Here is a 12432-nt window from a genome sequence, read left to right as displayed (position 1 = left end):
TAGGGTGTATTTACATTAATAATTTTTCTGTTTTGTTACTTTTTTGCCATAATTTTAGTAATATCGGCAAAAAAAAATGCAACAAACTATTGCCAAAAAAGTCTAATGCAATAGTGGTGTATAGTGAAGGTATATCCAGCACTCAAAATAAAAATTGTAAGGTTTATTTAGTCAAGCTATGATTAAGGACCCCACTGGTCTAAAACGCGTAAGCGTGGTCCCGGGATTTTTTTGTTTTAACTTCCTTGTTTTAAATATGACCAAATAAACCTTACAATTTTTATTTTGAGTGCTGGATATACCTGCACTATACACCACTATTGCCTTGATCACCTGCTGTCGACACTGGACCAGTTTGGGAATATCTACGAGCACCTGCAGTATTTGGATCTATTTACACCAACTCGCATCAAACGCAATGGAAACGCAACAAAAACACAGTGGATATGTGGTGAGCGAACCTTTTGTAACACTTCTTCTTTTTGTAAAAAAGTCTAATGTAAATACACCCCTAGAAACTTGATATTGGAAGATGATCCTGAAACATGTTTTTCAGCGGATTTCATTTTGCAAATCTTTTATTGATGTAGAAATGTGGATTTCGTAGCTCCGTTGTAAGTAATTTCCACATTGCACACCAGGAACAGATTAAATATTTAACCTTGCCCCCCGTCTGTCTCAGGTTTCTTGCAAATGCCTTAAACAGATTCTATATTATTCATGGCGGCTCATCACTCAGTCTTGCTCTTTTATTTTTTATTTTTTTTTAAATCCCTGTAAATAAATGTTGAGGGAAATAAACTTCCAGTGCCTACAATGACTTTCAAGCTTCTTGCCGGATCTGTAAACGTTTTACACAGAATGATGCATAGCGCTGGATTACTGTGGAACGCAGCATTAGGATTAACCGATAAGCAGAAAGGAGTGCAGCATGTCAGAAAATGACAGTCTATTTACCAACTAGCTCACATCCATGGAGGTAATACTCCTCAGATCACATAGCAGTAACAGTGTTCCAATTTTAGATTTATGCTAATGAGTTTCTTAATAGACAACTGGGCGTGTTTTTACTTTTTTACCAACTGGGCGTTGTACAGAGGAGTGTATGAGGCTGACCAATCAGTGACCAATCAGTGACCAATCAGCGTCATACACTTCTCTCCATTCATTTTTAGCAGTACTCGCAACACAGCGTGATCTCACGAGAACACGTAGTACTGTCGCATACTCCCACAGTAACTTTACCAAAGTGTCTTGAGAGTGAATTAGACATCACCTCCAGCCAGGACACGATGTCTATTCACACTCCCGACACTTCTGTAAAGTTTCTGTGAATGACAGCACATCGTAATCTCGCGAGATCACGCTGTGCTGTGTGAGTTAAGTCCCACAGAAATTTTACAGAGGTGTCGGGAGTGTGAATAGACATCGTGTCCTGGCTGCAGGTGATGTCTATTCACTCTCAAGACACTTCGGTAAAGTTAAAGTGGGTGTAAGTGACAGCACAGCGTGATCTCGCAAGATCACGCTGTGTTGCGAGTACTGCTAAAAATGAATGGAGAAACGTGTATGACGCTGATTGGTCACTGATTGGTCAGCGTCATAAACGCCTCTGTACAACGCCCAGTTGGTAAAAAAGTAAAAACACGCCCAGTTGTCTATTAAGAAACGAATTACCATAAATATAAAATTGTTTATAACTTGCTCAAAATTGGTCGTTTTCAAAATAAAAACCACTGTTGTTATCTACATTACAGCGCCGATCAGATTATGTAGGAGATAGAGCGCTTATAATCTGGTGACAGATAGGCGATTACCCTGTAAAGTCAAAGTCAGACCCTTTATAGAGAACTGAAACTTAACTAGGGTTATCAGACAAACCAAAGATACCCACCTGTAGACAGAACTGTTTTATAGTTGTTGCTCCTCATCAGTACAGGGTAGAGTTCTGTTTGAGTGAGAAGCCATTTGTACTAGCTCTTGTAAGGTACCCTTTTTCCTTGTGGAGATCCAGCTGGTAAGGAGTCTTAGGCCGGGTTCACACAGAATTTTTTGCAGGCAAAAAATCTGCCTCAAAATTCTGTTGAGCGCCGCGGGCATAAAACGCTGCAAAATACGCTTTCTCTGCCACCCATTGATATCAATGGGAGGTCAGAGGCGTAAACGCCCAAAAATAGAGCATGTCCCGTCTTTTTCCCGTGAGCCGGTTTTTCCACTCACGGGAAAAAAAACGCCTCAGCCTCCCATTGTAATCAATAGGAGGCACTTTCGACCATCTTTTGTCGCGTTTTGCGGTGCGGTTTCCACGTCAAAAAACTGTGTGTGAACTCCCCCTTAAGGTCAATGCTCTTTGGGAAAAGTATGCAAAATAGCTCCCCAGAAGAAGGAAAACTGTCTCTGTAGTGCCACCTATAGGTGACTACCTTGTAAGGTTGGTAGTCATTATCAAATAGAATGAACCATAGAGAAGAGGCAGTACCCCTAAAAAACAAGAAGCAACCCAAACAGTGGTGTTCACCTGGACGAGACGTTTAGTATCTCCTCTCTGTCATCCATTTAGAACTCCTTTTTTTGCTACATTTTCTTCATTATTTATATCTATTTTCTTCCTTTTATTGTGCCAGATTTAGGCTTCGTTCACATCTGCGTCAGGGTCCCGTACAAGCGTTAAGTCGGAGCTTCCCCTGAGAATGGGACCCTGACTGAAACAAAAAGGAAACCATTGATTTCAATGGTGACGGATCTGGTGCAAATGGTTTCCGTGTGTCAGTTGTGCATGGTTCTGTCGTTTTGACGGAATCAAAACGATGGAACCCTTACACAACGGTGATAAACGGAAAAAAAACCGATGCTTTCCAATTGTTTCAGTCAGGGTTCCGTTCTGACAGAAAGCTCAGACGGAACGCCTGAACAGATCCCTGACACAGATGTGAACGCAGCCTTATTGACCTCTTTGAATGTTTTTTTCATGGTTATGCTTTTTTATTTGTATCATGTGGTTATGCACTGTTGCACATTTTTTGATATATATACGGGTTTCCTAAAACAGAAGGTATTTGTATTGCCAACTCTCATCACACATCCAAAAACAGGAAGGGTAACTTTTATTTTAAGGGGTTTTCCGAGACCCCAAAAAATTACTGCATGTAGATAAGGGCATAAAATAAGAAAATAACCTGATAAACCAGCTTCCGCTGAGGCCAGTGATTGGCTGAAGCCAAGTGGGTATACGGGCGCATCATCGCTGCAGCAAGGTAAACAAAGAGTGTCGGGGACCACAGGAGCGGCGGCACTGGGGTGGCAGTGGGTTTGTCAGGTGAGTAGTTTCTTTTATTTTATGCCATTTCCTTTATTCAGTTAATTTTCTCATCTCGGAAAACTCCTTTAAGAACAGTAGGCAAAATATGCTCCTGTGGTCAACTACATATACACTATGTCCACCCTGGATATATTGTGCATTTATGTGTTCATCCCCTTTATATGACAATGTACAGCATCATGGAAAATGATGATACTATATATTAAAGGGGTTGTACAGGGTTTGCTTTTTCCCAGAAACAGCGCCACTGTTGCTCATTGGCTGCGTCTGGTATTGCAGCTCATTCTCACTCATTTGCATTGATATTAGAACACCATCAATCATTAGAAATAAGGGAATTGTTGCTCATTTTCAAAACTTTGTGCAAAGTTGTAAATAAGCTTAAAACACCCAAAAACCTCCTAATGCTTCAACAGACTGATAATTATCTTCCATGTGAATAATTTCCCAAGTTTCCGCTTCATAGGAATGACTGTCATGCGGGAGATACATAACGCTGCATCACATCAGTCAGGAAGATTCATGGGACCATTTAATAATTTATATGACATTTCTAAGCCAGAAAGAAACCTTACAAATTAATAGGTTGACAGATGTCTAATGAGATTGCGGCAGTTCACAAAAATAGGTCTTATGTTTCCGTAACACATGGCTTATATTATTCATTTTAATATAGACGACATTGCCTCCGCCGCCGGGGTGTTAAACTGGTCTGAATAGAAGTGTGAGCTCTTGTGTTCGTGCATCATTTTAACTCCTCAAAAAAAACAGACAAGGGAAATGATCATGTGGGATAAGAGCAAAAACGACATAATATTTTATCCACTTGGCAGTAACAGGTTCTGAAGAAAGTGAACCTATACTTAGTGTAACGCCTCATCCACACGACCACGTGCACCGTCCGTCATTTTTAACAGACCCGATTCACCCGCTAAAGTGAATGGGCCTGTGAAGACTATCAGGTGCCACTCAGATGCCTTCAAAAACGACCCGAGAGGCACAACGGTCGCGTGCAAGAGGCATTAAGGTGCCATGCGGACAGATGCCCGTATTTTCAGCCCGTGCAAAGTATGGAAGCACGGAACGTAGAAACAAAAGTTAGGACTATCTTTTGCGGTGCACCTCTACGGCCCGGACACCTTCCCGTAAATAAACGGGAAGGTGTCCATGAACAATAGAAGTGAATGCGCCTGTAACGGCAGACCGTAATTCGTGTGCCTGGGGTCTTAGACTGCAAAGTGGTTGCTTAGTAACCACCTAAAATTCTGACTGCTGGTGACCACCGCTACATTACAGGGCATTTGAGGAACTGTAGTGGTCATTGGTAGTTCACAGCTGGCACAAGAAGTGTCACATAATCACCCAAAGGACTCGCCCATGGGCAGCAGCAATGAAAGAAGAATGGTCACTACTTCTGACCAATATCCCTCTGTTCTGGATATTTCCCCATTTTGTGCCTGATCAGCAGATATTCATATATTGTGTTGTTCCGAAAAGTGTCTGTCTCTTAACTCCATATCATTGCACCCCCTCTCATCGCCCCCAATTTGTACATCTACGATCTGTTTTCGGAGGAAACCTGCTCTGCAGTTAAAGAGGATTTGTGGGCATCAGATCCAAAAACACAGGGTACTGTATATAATAAAAATGTTATGTATATTTACAAAAATAGTGTCTTTATTGTGTTTTTAGCCTTTTTTGTTTCAAGCTTTCAGCGGTACTGATTATTGCAGACATTAAGGCCGGGTTCACACTGAGTTTTTTGCAGGTGAAAATTCTGCCTCAAAATTCAGTTTTGACGTTTGAGGCAGATTTTCCTCTGCCTGTGCGCCGATTATCGAGGCGTTTTTCGCTCCCGCGGCCATTGAGCGCCGCGGTCATAAAACTCAGCGAAATACGCTTTCTCTGCCACCCATTGATGTAAATGAGAGGTCAGAGGCGTAAACGCCGGAAGATAGGGCATGTCCCTTCTTTCTCCCGCGAGACGGTTTTACCGCTCTGGGAAAAAGACTCCTCTGCCTCCCATTGAAATGGATGGGAGACATTTTTCAGCTGGTTTTTGACGAGTTTTGTGGCGCGGTTTCCGCGTCAAAAAACTCAGTGTGAACATATCCTATAAGAAGAAATATCTCAGTACTGCCCTGCCAGGGCCTACTTTCCATTATCATGACTGAACTATATTTCCCTGGGGTGAGGTGTGGCGATTCCTGTAATAGGAAGCAAATGGGGCATGACAATGTGGGGAAGGGTCACCGACAGAGACACAAGAAGTGGATAAAGGAGCGACTACGGGACATGTCGGTGAGCGGTTAGTAGACCGGGAGACCAGACTCGCGGGCTCCTTTCCTGCTTTGTAATGAAGTGACATTGACAGGTCTAAAGGAATAACAGCTGAACTTTGGAGAAAAAGACTTCACACACATAGGGCTCATTCAGACGAGCGAATATGTACTACGTGTGATGGCTGTTAAAAAACGGGCCGTCACACGGACATGTCCTATTTTACTGCTGTCATGCATCCCTCCAAAGACTCTAGTCTACGGGGGATCCGCGACACTGTATTGTGTTTGTTCATGTCAGACGTAGAGTAAAAACGAGATGTGAACTTAGCCTTACCCGGGACAAAGCACACAATGACTGGGCTCTTCTCTACGTGAGCAATTAGCCTCTAAAATACCAGTTTCAGAAAGTCCTCAGCATGTTGTGCGGGAGTCTCCTGGTACATACACAGCTCTCGACATCAATCAAAGAATCCCCATGGACTGTCTGCATCCTGCACTTCAGCACAGACACATCCAGCTCTCCTCAGGGAGGAAAGGGGCTTCTTTGTTATGAAATCAAAAGGAAAAAAATGTCTTTGGTTTCTGGGTGCCACTTTGTCAGTGTTGTTTCTCATTTCCCAGGATTTCACTGCAGCCACTACCGCCTTTGGCTCAGCAGGAATCGATTCAGCTGCCACCTCTACGGCCGTCTCGTCAGTCGGGTTAAAACTCCAGTTCCAGAAGGAACAGAATACTTGGTGAAAGTCAATAGTGCTGCAAAAGGCGTGTATAAATAAAGCAGAAGGGGCAAGATCTGGCAGAGGCTAAAGAAACATAAAGGAGGGTTCCGCAATTACACTGAAGCCTGGGATTGATAGGAACGTAAATTTAAAGGGACGTAGGCAATTACAGGTTAGCTGGGAAGAGTACAGGTGTGAATAGCACCACAGGCGGGTAGGTAAATAGACGCTGGGCACAGGAATAGCGCAACAAGGGGATCGAATGGATTTTTAACTCCTCGCTGCCAAGTCCTAATTATAAACCTGGCAGAGATAGGGGCACAGACTGATTATTTAGGTTGTGACAAAGTGATGATTTAAGAGTCATTATAGTAGACATCAATATTACATATCTTATATGACTGGGACACTGTCACGGAATCCCTTTTCTGTGTAGACACCCGGACGAAGGCATTAGCCGAAATGCGTGTCGGGTTTGGCGTCATTCCCTGTGCAGGAGCTTTACGGGTTTTTGGGGACGTGGTAGCGTTCATTATTCCCTTATTCATTATGGAAGTATGATACCCGCATAGTGGGATATCCGCTTTTTTGACTAGGTTTGTTATAGCACTTAATCCATCCCTGGTTATTATAGAAATTCGTACAACATTACCGGTTTCTCGATGCTATTTCTCTATCCTTAGTCATTTTGATGTCTACATAATGTGTTATTTTTACCAAATCAGGACCCGTGTTGATTTATAAATGCATTTATTGTCTTATCTCATGAATTGCAGCATTTTTATGATCGCATTGTAATCTCATTATTTGTACTTCATATATTACACTTCTTTCGCTCCAAATCCCATACAATTATACATATATACTCCTTGCATAGGTCGACGCCATTCTTTTCTGCATTGTATGACTCAGGTATTTATTCAATTTTGTTCGGGTCAATGCACCAAGTAATACTTGGTTATTCTTTGATGTCTCAAGGTCCTACATGTAGGACAACTACTTTTTGTTATATGTCAATTTATTCCATAAACGCATTTGAGACATTTCCCTGTATATACACATAGGCTCTCTTATCATATTACAGTAGCAGAAAAGTGGATGACATTTTAAGAAATCTCATCCACATGGGGCAGAAAGTTTTTGTGCAGAAGTTGACCTGTGGTGTGGATTTTTTATTCTGCAGCATGTTAATCTTTTCTGTGGAACGGTTGCGTATTTGTTGCGAATTTTTCGCCATCAGTTGGCAATGGGAAGTACAAATACCAAGTGTTGCGATTTTTGCTGTAGAATAGCTGAGAATAGTAATCTTAATATAATCCCTCAATGTATTAAAAAGTTGCAGAATAACGATTAAAAGCTATGTAAACCTTTCTAAATACTTTTTATTCAAAATTAGTTTTACTTTTTGAGCTACAGCTGCTTTATATCCTGTATACAGAGCAGCTGTATAGTGCGCTGAAACCTGTATCCGTCCGATCAGTGGGACTGACGGGTTCAGTGACAGCCTGTAATCAATCACATCTGAGTTATGAACGTAGATGTGATCGGTAACAGCTCAACCCGTCAGTGCCGCTGACCTGGCAGATTTTTAGCGCACGATACAGCTGCTCAGTATACAGGATACAAAGCAGCTGTATCTCAAAAACTAAAAATAATTTTTAATAAAAAGTAATTCGAAAGTTGCACAAAACACACTGATAGACATTTTTATTTAAAAAAATAAATTCAAAGGCGTACATAGCCTTTAAGCCTCAGTAACATAAAACCAGAAAATACTTTGAAGCTGTGCAAAGGTGTTTCAGCTCTGTACTGACATCAATGTTACTTGACTAGTAGGGGCCATGAAGGAAGTTGCGCTGTCAGGTACTAGAGGGGCCAACACGTAGTTCACGCACGGGAGCCTTTAATGCTTCTTTTTCCCCTATATAGAAAATTGACATTATACTGATATTTGCTCCAATAAATTGTAATATTGTGGAGAAGACTACAGCACGTCTGCAGATAATACCACAACCAGCGTCAGTTATAGGGGGTCATGTAGGGTCGCACAATACCTTGCTGCTGACTTCACTGGGCAAGCATAAGACATATTCCAGCTGAAAGACTATGGAAAATCCCGGGTCACGGACCATCTCCGGAAGACGTATGTGGCTCCTTAATACCAGGGCTTGAGTGGAGGAGCTGACAGAAGAACAAATGTTATTTTATGTCATAGTCTGAAATCCACGGCTTTTCTGGGACAAGTAAGATACAGTGATTTACAGATGTTTTTATGTTGTGCTCGGTTGTTGAATATCACTGGCGGAGACAACACCGCAGCTAATCTAAGTCTTATAGCAAAGGCCCAGGGGAGGGCTACCTCTCTTTTAAAGGATGGATAGAGGTTTACGTGCATTAAGGGGGTTTTAATGTAATCTATTCCGCTATTGAAAGAAAAACTAAAGTTTATATGGTATATTTGGGGTGTGTGTATATATATATATATATATATATATATATATATATATAAAGAAAGTTTGCTATATATATATATATATATATACATATACTGTATATGGTTTAGATAAATAGATACACTACCGTTCAAAAGTTTGGGGTCACCCAGACAATTTTGTGTTTTCCATGAAAACTCACACTTATATTTATCAAATGAGTTGCAAAATGACTAGAAAATATAGTCAAGACATTGACAAGGTTAGAAATAATGATTTTTATTTGAAATAATAATTTTCTCCTTCAGACTTTGCTTTGGTCTTGGAATGCTCCATTTGCAGCAATTCCAGCATTGCAGACCTTTGGCATTCTAGCTGTTAATTTGCTGAGGTAATCGGGAGAAATTTCCCCCCATGCTTCCAGAAGCCCCTCCCACAAGTTGGATTGGCTTGATGGGCACTTCTTGCGTACCATACGGTCAAGCTGCTCCCACAACAGCTCTATGGGGTTGAGATCTGGTGACTGCGCTGGCCACTCCATTACAGATAGAATACCAGCTGCAGGCTTCTTCCCTAAATAGTTCTTGCATAATTTGGAGGTGTGCTTTGGGTCATTGTCCTGTTTTAGGATGAAATTGGCTCCAATCAAGCGCTGTCCACAGGGTATGGCATGGCGTTGCAAAATGGAGAGATAGCCTTCCTTATTCAAAATCCCTTTTACCTTGTACAAATCTCCCACTTTACCAGCACCAAAGCAACCCCAGACCATCACATGACCTCCACCATGCTTGACAGATGGCGTCAGGCACTCTTCCAGCGTCTTTTCAGTTGTTCTGCGTCTCACAAATGTTCTTCTGTGTGATCCAAACACCTCAAACTTCGATTCGTCTGTCCATAACACTTTTTTCCAATCTTCCTCTGTCCAATGTCTGAGCTTTTGCCCATATTAATATTTTCCTTTTATTAGCCAGTCTCAGATATGGCTTTTTCTTTGCCACTCTGCCCTGAAGGCCAGCATCTCGGAGTCGCCTCTTCACTGTAGACGTTGACACTGGCATTTTGCGGGTACTATTTAATGAAGCTGCCAGTTGAGGACCTGTGAGGCGTCTATTTCTCAAACTAGAGACTCTAATGTACTTGTCTTGTTGCTCAGTTGTGCAGCGGGGCCTCCCACTTCTCTTTCTACTCTGGTTAGAGCCTGTTTGTGCTGTTCTCCGAAGGGAGTAGTACACACCGTTGTAGGAAATCTTCAGTTTCTTGGCAATTTCTCGCATGGAATAGCCTTCATTTCTAAGAACAAGAATAGACTGTCGAGTTTCACATGAAAGCTCTCTTTTTCTAGCCATTTTGCGTTTTTAATCGAACCCACAAATGCAATGCTCCAGATTCTCAACTAGCTCAAAGGAAGGTCAGTTTTATAGCTCCTCTAAACAGCAAAACTGTTTACTGCGGTGCTAACATAATTGCACAAGGGTTTTCAAGTGTTTTCTAATCATCCATTAGCCTTCTAACACAGTTAGCAAACACAATGTACCATTAGAACACTGGAGTGATGGTTGCTGGAAATGGGCCTCTATACACCTATGTAGATATTGCATTAAAAACCAGACGTTTGCAGCTAGAATAGTCATTTAGCACATTAACAATGTGAGTATATTTCTGATTAATTTAATGTTATCTTCATTGAAAAAAAACGTGATTTTCTTTCAAAAATAAGGAAATTTCTAAGTGACCCTAAACTTTTGAACGGTAGTGTATATATGAAATAGACAGACAGACAGATATGAGACAGACAGATATGAGACAGACAGACAGACAGATAGACAGATAGATAGATAGATAGATAGATAGATAGATAGATAGATAGATAGATAGATAGATAGATAGATAGATAGATAGATAGATAGATAGATAGATAGATAGATAGATAGATAGATAGATGTACGTAGATCATTTTAGCTCCCTGTCACTTCAGGAGGATAGGGCAGACAGTGATTGCTTTAATGGAAGAGCGCCACCTAAGGGATAGTAAAGTGGAGGTGGGTCCTTAGATAAATCACTAGCGGATACTGCAGACCTATTGTGTTACATTACACTTTCTTACTAAGTTCTTCCATACCTTTGGTTGCTGAGCTGCTTCTTCTTCAGGCTTAGAGTGGATTGTGCTCTCATCATCCTCGCTTCTGGAACCACAACTACAACTTGTGGCTGTTGCACAAACCGCCATCCATTATGGACACCGATATGCAGCCTCCGCTCTTGAATTACTACAGTGGTCCCGTCAAGTGAGTGACCCTAAAGAGATATTTTCTGACATTAATATATCATACTTTTTCCTTCTTTGCTTAATTTAGCTCTTATTATTAGGACCCCCCCCCCATTAGGCAGAGTGAAGAATTGCTGGAATGGTCAATCTATGAATAAGAAGGAGAGCCCATTAATTTCATAGGGCACCATATAATGCTTAATTTACCCTGCAGCGTTACTTAGTTTCTCATTGGAGACTCTAGCAGTCAAAAATAGCCCAAAAAGTATTACTCTACTCGGACAACCCCTGAAGGCTACTTACGCCATAAAAATTTAATTGTTGGAGATTTAAGTAATGGGACCCTTACCGGTTTTGAGATTGGACTGGAAATTCCCAGCTTCCTGGCAACCGTGTACTCTCCATTAAAGTGAAATGGGAAATACTGAGAGAGTCTCCCATTCCCTTTAATGGAGAGAAACCACAAATGCATGGCCACTTCCCTGCAGGGAATGAGGGCCGGGCATACATGTTCTGGTTAGACCTCCATTGATCAGCTAATTCTGGAATATCTGACCGATATGCCATTAAAGTGAGGTTTAGCCTCTGAATAACAAGCATCACAGTAACGTATATTCTGTGTAATAAAAAATAAAAAAATAAACACTATCTTCAGTACCTAGAAACTGTCAGCAAGGTGCTGTTGACAGATCCAAAATTCTTATTAGAGTGAATGGTCTGTGAGTCGGATTGCTTAGGGAGGGGGGATTAAAAATAGTGAGTTTCAGACTTCCCAGCCCCCATAACACCCTAAAAACAGCAAAAGTCCACTTTAAATAAAGGGCGCGGGAAAATCTGGCATTTGAGCCCGTATAGTGCTGCTGAAATTATTCAAAAAGTGGAGCAGCCATACAGCCATATTGGAATATGTGGAGTGCCGTATCGCCCCCTGGATAGCAGATGGGAGGAGGAATTTAGGCACACTTAAGGGTGATTTTAACTATAGCTTCTATTCTATAATTGTATTTTGTTACTAATGGAAAAGTTTCCGTAAAAAATAAATAATAATGGTAAAAATAATAATACAAAATAAAAGTCAACATAAAATATATATGTTTTTAAAAGTGCAGAAATTAAATTTTTTGCATTTTTTTAAATGTTAGAGAATGGTAAAAAATCCTTCTCTGCCTGAGAGATTAGTCGCGTAGACAGATATTCCTGAAATGAATTTTATTTGTAAGATACTACAGTAGCAGCCTTGGAAGACTTTCAGACAGAGAAGAATTCTGAAAACACCTCACGTAGCGTCAGTCTACATATGTTCCTGTCTGATTTTCACATCAGATTAAGTTAAGCCTGCAAAATAAATTTAAAAAAATCCAAAAACTCCATCTTTTATTACTGATATAGTGAATGCCGCCACAAAAACAAAAAT

The 12432-nt window shown here is 41.0% G+C and overlaps 1 protein-coding gene across 1 annotated transcript in view; it reads right to left on the bottom strand.

The window, feature by feature from the left end:
* Window positions 1-12432, bottom strand: part of NPHP4 (nephrocystin 4) — a 159787-nt gene that overhangs the window by 90909 nt on the left and 56446 nt on the right. The window contains exons 8-9 of the mRNA XM_075839481.1: window positions 10872-11047; window positions 8375-8501 (exon numbers count right to left, since the gene is read on the bottom strand). Coding sequence (XP_075695596.1) covers window positions 8375-8501; window positions 10872-11047 — 303 coding nt within the window. The remainder of the gene's footprint in view (window positions 1-8374; window positions 8502-10871; window positions 11048-12432) is intronic.

This window comes from Rhinoderma darwinii, chromosome 10 (assembly GCF_050947455.1).
Source record: "Rhinoderma darwinii isolate aRhiDar2 chromosome 10, aRhiDar2.hap1, whole genome shotgun sequence".
NCBI lineage: Eukaryota > Metazoa > Chordata > Amphibia > Anura > Rhinodermatidae > Rhinoderma > Rhinoderma darwinii.
Note: the sequence above shows the minus strand (reverse complement) of the source record. Positions and strands in the feature narration are given on the sequence as shown.